The 16817-nt window shown below is 33.1% G+C and overlaps 1 protein-coding gene and 1 non-coding gene across 2 annotated transcripts; both read right to left on the bottom strand.

Moving 5' to 3' along the window:
• Window positions 1-298: 298 nt before the first annotated feature.
• On the bottom strand, window positions 299-370 carry TRNAE-UUC (transfer RNA glutamic acid (anticodon UUC)). Its single transcript has one exon. It is a non-coding gene; the product is annotated as a tRNA-Glu (tRNA).
• A 4358-nt stretch (window positions 371-4728) lies between these two features.
• Window positions 4729-6368, bottom strand: LOC107945590 (probable polyamine transporter At3g13620). Its single transcript, XM_016879649.2, has one exon. It carries the CDS (start codon window positions 6217-6219, stop codon window positions 4828-4830), a length of 1392 nt encoding a protein of 463 aa, XP_016735138.1. The 5' UTR covers window positions 6220-6368; the 3' UTR covers window positions 4729-4827.
• Window positions 6369-16817: the final 10449 nt, after the last annotated feature.

Below are 16817 nucleotides of genomic sequence, written 5' to 3'. Positions count from 1 at the left end.
TTGTTGTAGGCTTGATATTGTGATCTTGTAGTTGAACATTTGATGATAGTGGAACTCTTGATCGGACTCTAAAGTCCCGTGGTTTTTACCCTTGATTTAAAGGGGTTTTCCACGTAAAAATACCGGTGTCTCTATTTATTTTTGTTGTGGTTGCATTAGTTGATTTGTGGTTGATTAAGGTTGCTAGAGAACATATCTTGTGCTTGCCATAATTTTTGACAGGAGTTATAAGGAGAGAAAGAACACCGGTTGTGCTTTCGCTTTGTTTCGATTGTTAGGTTTCTTCCCAACAAACTGGTTCCATTGCCGGGAACTGAACCCGGGTCTCCTGGGTGAAAGCCAGATATCCTAACCACTGGACGACAATGGAACCAGTTTGTTGGGAAGAAACCTAACAATGGTAAAACCCCTTTAAATCAAGGGTAAAAACCACGGGACTTTAGAGTCCGATCAAGAGTTCCACTATCATCAAATGTTCAACTACAAGATCACAATATCAAGCCTACAACAAGCATTCAACTCCAACAAGGCTAACAATATATAATCTTTAGCAAAAGAGAGAAAAATGAGAGAATATCAACGGCTTGGCTGGCTAGGGAGCACTTGGCAACCTATGGTGCAATGGTTCGAGTTTCAAAGGGCATGGTTCAAGCAGTTTTCACCATACATCTAGATGGAGCCTTTACACATTCGGCCAAGGCGCTTGCCATTATTGGAGTCTTAAAGATCGCAAGAGCTTGATTATCACCACATCATTATTGACTTGGATTGTTCAACTATTGTTATTCAGCTTAATAGTAGTACCTTGGATTCGTCTTTGTATGACCTAATTATTGGTTTAGTTTTATCATTTTTTCAATAGCCTCATCGATGGACCAATGGGGCTGCGCATAAACTAATTTATTGACCTCTTATTTAAAATATTAATTTACGATTTAATTTCAATTATCTAAATATCATTCAACCATAACTATAATCATCGACATTTTCTTTTAAAAAATACACTACCTAAAAGAAATAATTCCGCACACCAAATCTCAATTTATTTAAATAATACCATAGCTCACCAGTTCAAATCAAGCAATCCCATAGCTTTGAGATTGCTTTTATAATCAGTTATGAACTATAGGTAATAATTGCGTACGGCACCCACAAGTGGGATAGAAAGTTAATGTGGGGATGACACCCAAATTATTTTTGTTCAAATGAATGCCATCCACTTGCAAGTGTCATTTTCAACAAGTGTACGGTACCCATAAAGGGATCATTTTTATGAAATAGAGATATTTTTATTTTTTTATAGAAAATAAAAAAAAATTAGAGCGAACATGTTTAATTGATTTTTTTTTAAAAATTAGAAAATTAAAAAAAATACTTTAATTGCCTTCATTAAAATTATTTTGTAAAATTAAAAAAATTAAAAACAATAATTTTTAACGTTGATGAATGGACACAAACACAAAATATCAAATTTCTAGTGGGCTTTAAATACATTTAAATGTAGAAATTATGTTATTTCTCATTATTCCACTATGTGAAAAAAAGTTAAACAAACGTAGTTTCATATTTTTATTTTTGGAAACAAAATTTTATTTGTAAAAACACCCTCTCAAGTCCTTATCAATATTTTTATTTTGGACAAATAAGTCTCCCCGAGTAATTGAGTAATTGTACTTGAAAGTGATATATATAATATAGTAATATGAGGATAAAGAAAAGGAAATAAAAATAAATAAATAATTATGTTCACATTATAGTTTTTTTTTACACATGACATTATCTATTTGAAGTGCTTCTTTACAATTTGGGTAAATTATTATTTTATTCCATACATTTTAATTCTTTTAAGTTATTTCTTACATTTTGTTTAATATTTTTTATATGTTAAATATAAAGTTGATTTTAAATAAATTTATTTTTATTTTAATATTTACTTAATTGAATTAAATTTTAATGTTATAATATTAAATTTAATGAATATTAATTTGTTAAGCTTAAAATATAATTTTTTTAAAAGACACATTAATAAAATTTATCAAATTAAGATTATATTTTTCAAATATAATAATAATTAATTATATTTATGGATTAAAATAGAGCAAAGATAAATATAAAATTAAAAAATTGGATAATAACAATTTTAATATTAAAACATGTAAATATAAAGAACAAACGCTAACACTCAGGTGGATACTTCCAAACTCTATGGCTCTGGTGAAAGAGCATATGCAGAATAGGTGATCCATGGTTTCGTCCTCAAGTATTTATTAGTTCATGAAGTTGCTTCTAAGTTTCAAAATTTGTAGGTTTCTAAATTCCATGATATCTTTCTAATCTAATTATTGTGGACTGCGCTATCCATTTAAATTTTAAGAGATTTTGAACAAAAGTATTAGACTTGAAAAAAAGTGATCGAATAAAAAATTAGACCTGTTTAAAATATGAGTCGGGATCGGACTTGAACATTCAAGACCTAAGCCTAGCATTTCCCAGCTTGATTTTTAAAGTTTGTAATATTTTATATTATGTAATTTATAACACATAAATTAAATCTATAGTAAAATATAATACTACTATGATATAAACATTAAAAAATGTTAAGATAATTATTTATAATATTTTAATAAATTAAAATTAATAAAATTAATAAATATTGAATTAAAATAATATAAATATATTATTTTATTTTTAAAAAAATATTGATAGACCTAAAATGGGCTTGGGTTAGTCTTTTGCAAATATGGATAGTTAGAGTCCTTAGCGAGTTCTATCAGGTAAAGCCAATGATTAGAGGCATCAGGGGCGCAATGCCTTTGACCTATTCTCAAAGGTAGGATGGCACGGCTGCTTCTTTGAGCCACACCACGGAATCAATAGCTTTGAGTGGGCCATTTTTGGTAAGCAGAACTGATAATGCAGATGAACTGAAAACCGAGTTACGATGCCTAACTGTGCGCTAACCTAGAACCCGCAAAGGGTGTTGGTCGATTAAGGCTTAGTTTGGATGCATAGTATGTTTACGTCCAGTGAGATTAAAAACAGCGGTAGTGGTGAGATTAATTACTGATGCGATGAGATTAGATATTGTAGCGGTGAGATTAAAAACAGCGGTAGAGTATGTGTTTGGATTCAAATGCATCTGTAGTGGTAAGATGATAATAGAAAATAACTATCAATGACATTATATTAGAAATAATATATAATAGAAGTTTTTAAAATTATTTTACTTTTACGAAATCATTAAAAATATGTGAATTTATAAATTCATTTAATAAAATATTAAAATGTATCTTCCGATATTTTATTATATAAAATGGAAATTTTTAATATTTTAAATTAAAATAATTAAAAATTAAAATAAATAATCTAAAAGTAGTTAATTCAAGGAATAGTAAATTAAAATTTCTTTTGATAATAACGTATATTAGTTTGTTATAAAATAATGGGGAAAATGTTTATTATTTTTGCTTTAACCATCAAAGTGTTTTTTTTTACTTTTCTTTATTCAATTTATTAATATATGAAAAAGAACAAAAACAACTTTGAATTTTCAATTGGACATAAATGGAGCAGTGAAAATTTTAGGGTGTGGCGAGATCTATTCCCTTCCACCGCACTGGAATTTGGTCATCCAATGGGAGCTTTGTGCTGGGATTGCACAAAAATCAATAGAAAACACATTGTACTGATGCTAAATGGAGAACCAAAGGAAGCCTAAGACAGCAAGATGGTGGTCATGGAAGTTGAAATCCGCTAAGGAGTGTGTAACAACTCACCTACCGAATCAACTAGCCCCAAAAATAGACGGCGCTTAAGCACAAGACCTATACCCGACTGTCAAGGCAAGGGCCAGGCCTTGATGAGTGGAGGGCGTGACATTCGCCACAAAACTTGGGGTGCGAGCTCAGGCGGAGTGGCCGTTAGTGATAATAGCAAATATTCAAATGAGAACTTTGAAGGCCGAAGAAGAGATGATTTTATAATTTTTGGAATTTTTTATACAATATTAATTTTTTTTCAATTATGGTAATATTTTTATGGAGCTTTGAAAAAATTTATTAATTTTTAAATGATATTGTAAATTTTTAAATATCTTTGTGATTTTATTAGTTTTTAAAAAAAAGATATTTAAGAATTTATTTTTCAAAATTTTATTATTTTTATATTTTTAGAAAATTTTCATAAATTTTTTATATTATTTAAATCCAACCAATTATAACTAAACACATTACATGTATTAATGGAAATTAGTGAACAAAAAGTAGATGAATTCAATTAGTTTTTTTAGATGGATACATTTCTCCAAAACGGAGATTGACACATACCTAAGGGGGGTTTTTTCATCATTTTAATTTCTATTTGCCATAGTTTTTTTTTTTTGAAGATAAAAATTATTTTCTAAAAGTGAAAATAAAAATGAAGAAAATTTCCATAAACCCTTTGTTTTGTTTGATTCTGAAGCTTTAGCTATCTTTACTTCAACTTGATATATCCTAAAGAGAAGACAAAAACATAAGTTGTTTGAGTTGTTTGATGCGTCACTCATCAACTTTATTTTGGTCCCACATTAATACAAGGCATTCATTATGAAAAGAAGAAAGAAAAAGTTAAGCCCCTCTTAATTCACAACTTTGAATCGTTACCTCTATGGTGTAAATATTTTCACTTCTACTCGTAGCTTTCGTAGACACATTTTTTACATAAGCAACAATTAAAAGAATAGGGATATAATCATATTCTTTAACATAATAATTGATAATAAACTAATTTTTACATCAGCAAAAAAAGAATAGGGATATAAGTTATAATAATCACTAGTCACCCTAGCTATTCCAAATCTTCATCCTCAACATTGGTCAGCCTCTTGGATTTGCAGAAATTCATTACAAAGTACCATACGATTGTAACAAGTGTAACCAGACAACTCACTGAAAACACAGTTCCAGTAGCCACTGACATGATATAGACCAAAAACCCTGAAGGGATCAAGCACATCACTACCAAACCAGGCAACTTCATCGGCACTTTAAATGGTCTTTTCATTGTTGGCAACTTTCTCCTCAACCACAGGAATGATGCAAATTCAAGCAACATCCCTAAACTATATAAGAAATTAACTGAAGAAATTAAGGTAGTAAAGTTCATAAAAGAAACTCCAATAGTTATGGAAGTTGAGACCAGAATTCCCACCCAAGGTGTGTTAAACCACTTAGATCTTACCGAGAAACATTGTGGCAAAAAACCTAATTCAGCCATTCCTAGAAGCTGATAAACACAGCTGCTCAACTGTGCTTCATATAGTCCAATGATGGATAAAACAGCACCAATTTCAAGAAACACTTTTAACCATTTGCCTGCGATGATTTGAGCCACATCAGCAAAATACCCTTCAACCCAAGCTTGTTGATTGAGTGGTGTAGCCCCAGTAGCAGCTAAAAGAGGCACTAAGTAAGCTAAACAAGTGAGCAAACCAGCTGAGAAAAGGGCTTTAGGGAATGTCTTTTGGGGTTGCTCAACTTCACCTGCCAAAGTACTGGCATTATCCCAGAAGTTGAGGTTCCAAAAGAGGGTATTGAAAAACAATGACCAATTTTTTTCTACACCTTGATTACCCAAACTAATCCATCTGCTAGGATCAATCATGGGAATTGAAAACAAAGCCAATAATAGGAATGGGATGAGTGAAATAAGACCTAAACACACGGCAGTATAACCCACTATGACCAAACCTGTGTAGTTCAAGAAAGAAAGGAACAAAGTAGAGAAGAGTATAGCAGCATAGCGAGGCAGCCCCGAAGAGAGAAGTGGGAAAACTAACTTGATATAATCGACACAAAGAACTGGGTAGGAGGCTAAGTTGATAACTCCACTGAGGAATTTCCAAGAGCCCATAAGTGAACCCCAGAATGGCCCAAAAGCCCTGTGAGCCCAGATAACGTAGCCACCGTTACCAGGGAAGGCGGTGGCCAGCTCAGCCGTGACCAAGGCCTCAGGTATGCTCCAGATGAAAGGGAAAATAAGGAAACCAAGTATGGCCCAAAGGGGACCAGCGGCACCCACAGCAGCCTCCTCGCCATAAGCACCCCCGGATACCTCGAAGTAGATGAGGAAGATGAGGGGGATGATGGATAGCTTTTTGGGATTATGGATGGAGGCGGTGGTGGTTGGAAGAGTTTCTTCCTGGTTGAGGAGGTAGTCTTGGGCGGAGTCTTCCAACATGATAAGAGAAATTTCAATTTTTGTGGGATTGGGTTTGGATTCTTGAATCTTGAATATTCATTGTTGTTGAGTTATATAATTGTGATAGTAGGACAAACAATGGCTGCCATTTGCTTTTTGCTAACCAAGCTTGGCCCAACCTTTTTTTGTCTTTTTTCCCGTGCCAATTGATGAAGGAACTAGATTCTTTATGTTTTAAGATGTAGAAATGGTAGGACAAAAAAACTGACAGAAACCTACTTTCCCCTTATTAGTATTTCCTTATTTAAAATAAAAATTCATTTAGTAATAATAATTAATTGCCTCATTTTAGGTATGATTGACAATAAAATATATCTTTTTCTCATAATCGAAAGTAAATTATACAATTAAAAGATAGAATAAACTACCAATATCTATAACCACCATTCCTTATCACTTTTAATATTTGGAAGGGTTGATTTTGCAACTGGGGCAGGGCCACCAAGTTGGGAGTCACATGTGATCCACTTTTTCCAAATATCTATGTACTTTTTTCCATATTAAAACATTAATAAATAAGAGATCCATGGTCTGTAAAAAACTTTTTTTTTTAAACTATAACTGGATTTTCCTTATATCAACTTTTATATAACTATAAAAAAAATTTAATATACTGAGGAAACCCTTTTTAATATTTGAGGGAGAAGGCAAAGTAATAACATCTGATAAGGCACAAAGCCCACATCCTATTTTATCTCTCCTCCATGATGATTGGAGCTACAGAAGCTCCGCATGCTTTATATCTTCCTTTCTATTAAAATAATAAAATAATTTGAAAAAGAATGTTTCAACCCAATAATCAATCAAAATTATTAGATTAAATATAAATTTGGTACCCGAACTTGTTTACTTCTCCCAAATTAGTATTTATGGTTTTTTGTTCTAAATTGATACTTGAACTTTTTTTTCGTCAACTAAATTGATACTAGGGGTGTACAAAATTCGAGTAAAATCGAAAAAATTCGGTTAACCGACCGAATTCGGTTAATCGGTTGGTTAACTGAATTAATTCGGTTGGGGTTCGGTTAAAATTTTTTTGAGTTTTTGGTTAACTGTTAATTAGGTTCGAAACTGGTCGGTTAACCGAAAAAATTCGGTTAACCGAAAAAAATTAATAAAAAAAATTATAATATATAAATAGCCCACTATTCACTCAAATCCAATCAAACATAAACCCAAATACCCAATCTAATATATATTAACCCAATTACCCAACCCAACCCAATTACCCAACCCAATCATAAAAATTATAAATAATTTAATAAATAAAAATAAAAATCTAAAACTAAAACTAAAACTAAAAATAAAAATAAAAAACATATAATTTTATACAAATAATTCGGTTAATTCGGTTAATTCGGGTAATTCGGGTAATTCGGGTAATTCGATTAATTCGATTAATTTGGTTAATTCGGTTAATTTTATACTTATTTTAACCAAAAATTAAAAAACATATAATTTATGTTAATTCGATTAACCGACCAAATTAATCGAAAAATTTTCGGTTCAGTTAAATTTTTTGAAAAAATTTTGGTTCGGTTAACGGTTAAAAATTTTGAAAGGTCGGTTAATGTTATTTTGGGTCAGTTAACCAATTGAACACCCCTAATTGGTACTTGAGCCTAACGTCATTAAGTTCAAGACAGGTAACGGAATAATATTGTGATACGTGACATAAATGATGTCATGATGATGTCATAATATAAAAAATTAAAAAAAAAACTTACTTTTCTTTTTCTTTTTGACTTTTCTCCCCCAATTTTTTTGTTCCCTTTAATTAATTTTCTTTTCTTTTGTTTTTTCTGTTGTTTCTTCTTCTTTTTTCTTACTCCCTCAGCCCAAGTTGCTCTTCTTTTTTTTTGTGTAAAATTTCCACTAAACATTGTCGAGCTGCTCCGTCCAGTTCAATTCACTCATCTTTTCCTCTTTAAGGTCTTTAGCAGTGACGGATGATGTCGTCAAAATAATGGCCGCAACATTGTTACGCCACGGCAAATACCAATCTGCTGATATTTGTTAGAAAAATATACTACTGCAAAACAAATTTGTTAACACTGAATGGAAAAATAAATCAAGAATTAAGAAATTAAAACTTACTGCGCCACAGAAAAACCACTACCTTAGAACCGAATTCGCCCTGATCAGTGTAATCGTGCAATGGATGTTGTCCCTCAAGGTTAACACAATGCTTCAATATTCGTACACCCGAATAAGAAAGGTGGAACTCAATTGGTATTGCTCTTCTCAAGAAAATCACAGTAGGATTAATTCCCAATAAAGTTTGGAAGGGTCACAGTTGGTCCTGCTTAAAACCCAAACTCCTAGACAAAATTTTCTCTAATGTGATTTAAGGAAAAACAACATAATTTAAAAGGGAATGAAAAAGACGCGAGAGAGAAAAGAGTTGTTGATTGTTGCGTTTTTCTTTCTGTTGTGAAAAATGAGGAAAAACATCTCTCTATTTATACTAGTAACAGAAGGGTAAATAGTAAATATGCAAGGGCAAAAGAGTAAAGATCGTAGGGCTAGTTACAAAATTGACCCACCATTTCCACACAACAATCAAAAAATATTTCTGTTCTAGATTTTTTGTAAGAGTAAAAAACAAGAAAAAGTAAATCTATTTTAAATCAATTATTTTTCTAGAAAATAATATAAGAATTTTATCCAAAAAGAAACACACGCGATACTTGTCGAAGACACATGTGGATACGAATCGGGCCAGACAGGCGACAACATACGTGTGTTAGGCCTATAGCCCAATTACTCAATGAGAGTGAGAAGTATGGCTATATATAAACCTTCTTAAAAGCCTATACATAACTAATGTGGGATATACCCATTTACCCACAACCCTTTGCATTACCAACAATCCTCTATTAATGCAAAGTAATTTGAAATTTTTGTAAACATCAGAAAGAGTAGAGGTTTTTTGGTTAAAACGTGAGAAGAGCAATAACGAACTTAGTTGCTTAAGCACTAGTATCTTGTGGATTTGAACTAATACATAGTGAAATGAGTGATTCTTCTTTATGCAAGTCTCAAAGCCCAATTTCAAACCTATTGATGTGATGGGCTCACACTATTTATGGCCCAAAAATAATGTCAAAGGCCAAGCAAATCAAATCAGGATTCGATTAAAAACAAGATTCGAGGATGAATCTTTTCGAGGAAAGGGTGAATGATATATGCACAAATGGGGGTGAAATTTATTAAATTCCATTCATCGAAGCTACCAATTTTCAAATTTAAGAAATTTCAAACTTGCGATGACTTTTTGGATGGGATCCAGGTGTTTCTAGGTTGAGATGTCTTTATGACGTTCGAAGATCTATCTCTTAGCTTCGAAATTCACTTTTAATAACTCTATTTTAAGTTTAGGAGCTCAACTTATGACCATTTTAATTAAGACTGAGTGAGCATAATTTTTGGATGTGATTATGATAGGAATTACGAGTTTCGGGCTTTTAATTCGAGTTTAAATCATATTGGATTTGAATTTTCGGCTTAATTTTTATTATATATGAGCCCAATATTGTATTTATCAGCTCTTATTACTTTATTATTCCAAATTTTTAATAATTATTAAGTAGTTTAATTTATTTAAGACTTTTATATTAATAGGAAAGTTTAGTTTAAAACTACTTCTTATTTAGATTAATTAGAGTTCTAGTATACTTAAGAGTTTTATTTAGATTTATTTAGCTAGCCTATATATAGGCCTTTGCATTATACACAAAGCAAATAATTTATTATTATTCAACTTCTCTTTTGAGTTAATAAATTCTCTTTGAGTTTTCTTTGAGTTTTGTTTTCAATAGTTTCTCTTGAGTTTCTTTTAAAAGAGTTTTAACAATCTTTTCAGATTGTGGGAATCATTTTCAAACTTTTTCTTGCCAAGTTTCTATAGTGGAAGGGAAATTAGAGCCGCTTGAAGGGGGTTGTAGATTCTTCTTGTTTCGAAGGCTTCTTAGGACTTCTACAAGTCACGTTCTATCTTTTCCATTTATCTTCTTTATTTTCTTTTTTATTATTCTAATATTTGGTCTTATTATTCTATTTTATTCATATTGATTATTTATTTTTAATTTTTCTCTTTATTTTTTATCTGACTTGGATTCATTTGCGTTTTAGGTTGTTTCAAAATCTAAGTTTCTTTCAAACATCTAAAGCCCTAAGTCAAATCCGTGACTTTGACAAACTTTATGATCCGCTTCTGCATTCATCTGCCTCATTCTTTATCATTTCTCTTTAACAATTGAACGAATCTTAAACTTGTTAAGATATGAGTTAACTCATGACACACAACTAATCTTAGATCCAATTGATGTTCCACGATAAATCAACAAGTTTTAGTCAATGCACCTTAGGATGCTTGTAACGCCCTTAACCCGATCCAATTCGTCGGATCCAAATCTCAGGTGTTACAGTTCCTATTATAAACTTATTCATGTCTAAACGTTTAAACTTTCAACAAAATACATCTTATTTAATAAGACTGCTTTGCTAGATCACGTCTGGGCATACAGTAACTAATTACAAACATTAAACATGCCTCTTCATTCAGCGAGGGTTTACAAGTATATATATTACACTTATTTGGAAAACACATTTTATTCTCACTACGAGGTTTCTAAATAGATTATTTATAATGCTTTTTGTCAGACTTGATCACGTCACCTCAAGCTCACTCTTTATGCATAACATCCCATCTCACAATTCCTCTAGCGTAGCCCTGGTGTTGTCCCTCCTAGCATAGCATCAAATCGGCTTACCTGTGACATAAAAGACACAAAGGTAAGTTCATGAGAACTAAATGAACAAATCTTTCTTTACTTGATTCATACTTGAGAATTCTTTATTCATCTCCTTTACTCTTATCCTTCCCTTGACTCAAGCGATTACATCCTTAAGGTTCCATATTGCCCTGTATCACGCTTCATTATGATATTATAACTTTCTATTCCTATCATTTTTACCTTACATTCTTGATCATGATATTCATGTGATAAGTTTTATAAAATTATAATGAATCGTTCTTGAAACTAACTATTATCACGATGAAGGCAAGTGTACCTATCGAACAGTAGTATAGCTTTAGCAAGACCGGATTGTGGAACCCAAAGGAACTAAAAGTACTAGTAATGACTGTCTTCTTATTATCTAGCCTAAGAATAATGCGGTTTGTTTTAACTAACTAGTTAACTAAACTAAGAAATCACAGAAAATAGAATTGGGGAATTACTTTTGTTAAAACTCGATTGATTGAGACAATACCTAAGGAAAAATCCACCTAGACTTCACTTGCTATTTGACTCTGAATCGGACGGTTTATTCATTTGACTTGATCCGTAGAAATCCCTAAGTTATATTATTATCCCTCTCGAGACTAACAACGTCTAACCCTAGGTTGAATAATTGAAATCTCTTTCTAATTAACTCCCTAGGATTGCATTAACTCGATCTATGGATCCCCTTATTAAGTTTCATCCTAATCTGATAAAATCTTGTCACCCTATCTTTAGGCGTGCAACCAACTCTGCTTAATTGTGACAAATGTACTCTTAGACAGGGTCTATTCCTCCTCTGAATAAGAGATTAGCTTGAATCAATATCCTGGAATATCAAAATAAGAATTAAGAACACATAATTAAGAACAAGTCAAATATTTATCATACAATTTAGAAAATAATAACAAGATTTGTCTTAGGTTTCATTCTCCTCAGGTATTTAGGGGATTTAGTTCATAACTAAAAAAGAAAACATCTCAGAAGAATAATAAATACAAAACATAAAGAAAACCCAAAACTCCTGAAGGGAAATTGAGGGGAGATCTTCAGTCTTGATGATGAATCTGATTTCTGAGATGGATCAATCGACTTTCCTTGAGTAGTTCCCTGCCTCCTTCCCTGTGTGTCCTTTTTTTGTCCTCTAGGGTGTATTTATAGGCTTTGGAATGCCTAAGAACCCTCAAAATTGGCTTTTTCCTGAATTGGACTCAACTTGGGCTTGGCAGGGACACGCCCGTGTGGCACGCCTGTGTGCGATTACTTCAGGTCGTGCTCGAGCCTGTTAGAATGGCACAGGCGTGTGTTCTACTCGTGTGAGGAAGTCCAGGCCGTGTTGATTTCGTATGTTGGCCCATTTTCTCCGTTTTTGGCCCATTTCTCGTTCCTTTCGCTCTTCTATGCTCGTCTAAGTATAAAACATGAAATTAAGGCATTAGGAGCATCAAATTCACCAATTCTAAGGAAAAATCATCCATAAAATGTGTTAAGCATGGGGTAAAAATATGTATAAATTACGGTTTATCAAATATCCCCACACTTAAGCATTTGCTTGTCCTCAAGCAAAATCCTCAACTCATAATCAAAATAAATTCTTTTCAACTTATAATTTCTATCGATAATATCTCAAAATAATCCATAGGTAATCATACATTGAAAATTCAACTGAACGAACATCAAAGTTTCAAACATTCCAAGTTGAGTATTTTATCATGAAAACATAGGTGTCTCCCCTTGTCTAAGTAATTACCTTTGATTCAAAATGTCACAGAGTTTCACATCCTCACTAAAGATTCACTCAAATCACTTGAGGTGTTTAAGGACAATAAATGAAGCACTTAATAGTCAATAATGAAAAGTCATTACCATAGGCTTGCATGAAAATCAAATATCCACCACTATAAATTGAGATGAAACATCAATCAAAAGGTCTTTAGAGGGTTGTAACGAGGCTTGGTTAAGGGGTGTGGCCATAAGCTGAAAGAAATGGTTAGAATCGAGATTGAATTGAAAAATTGCCTAACTAGAAAAATGACTAGTCAACAATTGCGTACAACAAAGCTTTTTTCTCGGAATATGAAATTTAACTTCTTTAGCTCAGAGGATCACTACTACTAATATGTATACAATTTTTTTTTAAAACAAGTCAAATTACAAAAAAGAAGAATAAAACATAGCGAAGCAATTATTCCAACTCAAATCTCGACAAAAATAGGGATCAAATTAATTTAGGGGATTTCAACAATAATAAGTTATGGGTTAATATTAAAGGTAATACAAGAAATGACTTGTTAGCTCAACGGAGTTTACTAAGGGTTAATCGTAGAGGTAGGCTTTTCATGGCATGAGTGGGTTAATCCTAAATACCTTTTTCATTTTGACATATCAAATCAAATAGTGTGGTCTTGACATGCATAATCAAGCAAATTCTAGAATAACAGTTCAATACTGACGCACTTATAATGAAAGTGAGCATGAAAGAAATAATAGATGTTCTAAAGGCTCAAGATCTCACAAAAATTATGGTTTTTTTTATGTTTAAACTTGTGAATTCCAACTCAAGATAATACTTAACCTTGGGGAAACAACCTAAAATTTTAAATTCTTAAAAATTAACTTATCATGCTTAATTATGTAATGTCTTAAAGTTTAAATAATCAATGCATGAATGCCTATGTAATAAAAATCATAAATCAATCAAAATTTATCCTAAACATGATATGAGAGCTTTTCAAGAAAACAAGGCAATCATTCAGGGATTTTTCTGATATAAAAATGAATACCCCCCACACTTAAGATGTACATTGCCCTCAATGTACAAAGATAGATCTATAGAAGAGAATATAAAAATAAGATAGGGAGAGAAGTGAAACTTCCTGAGTGATGAATGAATTTCCTTGAACTGGAGGTTTGGAGAACAATCGGCGTGAGGGTGGAGGAGGATACTCTGGCGGTGGTAGAGGTTCATTAGTCCATAAGTCCTGCGCCAAAAGAATATTATATCTGAAGTTGGTTATGGTCGTGATCGAGCAGGACATGGCAGTCGTGAAAAACCTTTCCTAGTGGAGTTTCGAGTCTTATGTGATGATGAGCTGAAGAGCTCTTTATAATTGTGATAAAATCAGGAACTCTTTAAGAGGTATACTGAAGCATAATTACTCATAATGACATAGCCGAAGAATAAAAATTGTAAAAACTTAGGATAAAATAGTATTAAAAGGAAATAAAATAAAAAAATAATTTCAAAATATTAAAATAAATAATAAGTGTTTATAGAGAAATTGGGGTACACGGCCGTGGGGCACGCCCGTGTGCTCTAAGCTTGGCCCGTGCTTGTCGTGATTTTCGAAATTAGGCGCATTGGTGTACACGGCCATGTTGCACGACCGTGTCAATCTCCGTTTGCTTCTCTCACGCCCGTGTATGAAGACGCACGCCCATGTTAAATTGATAGGTTTACCCACGGTTTCCAAACATGGGCATGTCGCATACCCGTGTTATTTTGGCAGTTTCGCCCACGGCCATGTCGCACGGCCGTGGCTACTTATCGCACCCCGTGTTGGGGAAAACTTTTTTGCCCTGTTTTCACACGGCATAAAGCACGCCCATGTGCTAGGCCGTGTCTGTGTGGGAAACCTGTATTCAAGAGTTTCATTAGTAAGTTAAGTGTTAAACACTAATATTTTAAAGAAGTTAATACAGTTAGTGCTCGGGTTGCCTCCCGAGAAGCACTTATTTATAGTCTAAGCTTGACTTACCTTTCCATTGAATGGTCATGGTGGTTCGAGGAGTTTATACTCCTCATTCCTGCTGTGAATCTCATCAAAATAAGGTTTTAGGCGGGTATTGTTTACCTTAAAAGTGCCGAACTTAGGATGATTTACCTCGACTGTACCGAATGGAAAAATGCTAAGTACCATAAGAGAGATTTCTTCATTCTGTTTGGTAGTGACAATGTGAGGATCTGCGGCATCTAATAAAACTTTATTTCCAACCTTAAGTTGATTTGGAAAGGTATTGAGCTCATCCTGGCGTAGTTTTGTTTTATCGTTTGTTCTTGATTTATGCGTCCGCCATTCATCTAGCTCCTTGATGTGTAGCCTTCGTTCTTCATGAATAAGGCATCTACTATTGCTTGAAAATGGCTCATGTACTTCATTCAAACTCATTTCCTGCAAAGTAGGTTGCACCATATTGTCAGTTTTAGTAGAGTGGTTTAGACAATCACCTTTAATTTTTGATGTGTTGCCGGAATTACGAGCTTGAAGGGTGATTGTTTCGTCTCCTACGTGAAGTGTGAGCTCACCTGTGCCAACATCAATAATCGTTCTAGCAGTTGCTAAAAAGGGCCTTCCTAAAATCAAAGGAATGTTGCTATCATTCTCTATGTCTAGAATAATGAAGTCAACGGGAAATATAAATTTATCGATTTTAACTAGCACATCTTCAATAATACCCTTAGGAAATCGTATAGTTTTATCTGCTAATTGAATGCTCATCCTAGTCTGTTTGGGTTTCCCAAGACCTAGTTGTTTAAACATTTTGTAGGACATGACGTTACTACTAGCCCCTAAATTAGCTAATGTATTATTAACATCTAAACTACCAATTAAGCAAGGAATTGTAAAACTCCCTGGATCTTTTAATTTTTTGGGTAGCTTATTTTGCAGAATAGCTGAGCAAACTGCGTTTAGCTCCACATGCGACGCCTCGTCCAACTTGTGCTTATTTGTTAAAAGCTCCTTTAAAAATTTCATTGCGTTTGACATCTGCGATAGAGCTTCAATAAACAGTAAGTTAATATGTAATTTTTTTAAGTGTTTAAGGAATTTACCAAATTGTTCTTCTGAGCGGTCTTTCCTTGTCGCATTAGGGTATGGCACACGAGGTTTGTATTCTGTACTTACCGATTTTTGCTCATTGTGGTCTACCTCACCTTTATCTTTGCTTATCTTAGTTTCTTGCCTTGGTTCTAGCTCAGGCTCAACGAATCCTTCTTCTCTTGGGTTAGGTTCAGTATTACTTGGCAAGCAACCTTATGGTCGTTCAGAGATTAGTTTGGACAGCTGGCCTATATGAGTTTTGAGCCCTTGGATCGACGCTTGTTGATTTTTAAGTGCTGTCTCGGTGTTCTGAAAACAAGTTTCTGACACCAAAATAAATTTAGATAGCATCTCTTCAAGGTTCGGTTTCTTTTCCTGTTGATAGGGTGGTTGTTGAAAACCCGGAGGATGTTGTGGCCTTTGATTCCTTGACCGCCCTACGAGAAATTGGGATGGTTCCTCCAACCTGTATTATAAGTGTTACTATATGGGTTGTCGAAACCATCTTTTTTCAAAGGTTTTAAATTTAATGAAAAAACCGGGAGGGTCGACTTTTTGAAAAACGAAATATGGAGCCGCCACCAATCTTTTTTGTTTAGGTGTGATCGGGTCACCTAAGGATTTGGTTATTTTAATAAAATATTTCTTTTTACTAAAACAACAATTTTGGTCTACGTAAATATGAGAAAACAGGTTCGGGAGTTGGTTACGTATGAGGAAGGATTAACACCCTCATTACGCCCAAAATTGGTACCAAATCGATTAAATATTGTCCTTATGTCTGAAATTTAAAAATGTTTTTGAAATGCGGTTCCTTTTAATAACATTTGAATAACCCGAGTTGGTCATTAAAGTCATCTTGTTTCAGAGGAATATAGCATCATATCCAGCATAATAGGACACGGTCCTTTTATACCCTCGAAAACACGATAAATTTTGACTTTAAAAAGTTTATAAGTTGAAAATT

Source organism: Gossypium hirsutum, chromosome A08 (genome assembly GCF_007990345.1).
Source record: "Gossypium hirsutum isolate 1008001.06 chromosome A08, Gossypium_hirsutum_v2.1, whole genome shotgun sequence".
In the NCBI taxonomy this organism is placed as follows: Eukaryota; Viridiplantae; Streptophyta; class Magnoliopsida; order Malvales; family Malvaceae; genus Gossypium; species Gossypium hirsutum.
The sequence above is the reverse complement of the archived record's forward strand: the minus strand, read 5'-3'. Positions and strand labels throughout refer to the sequence as shown.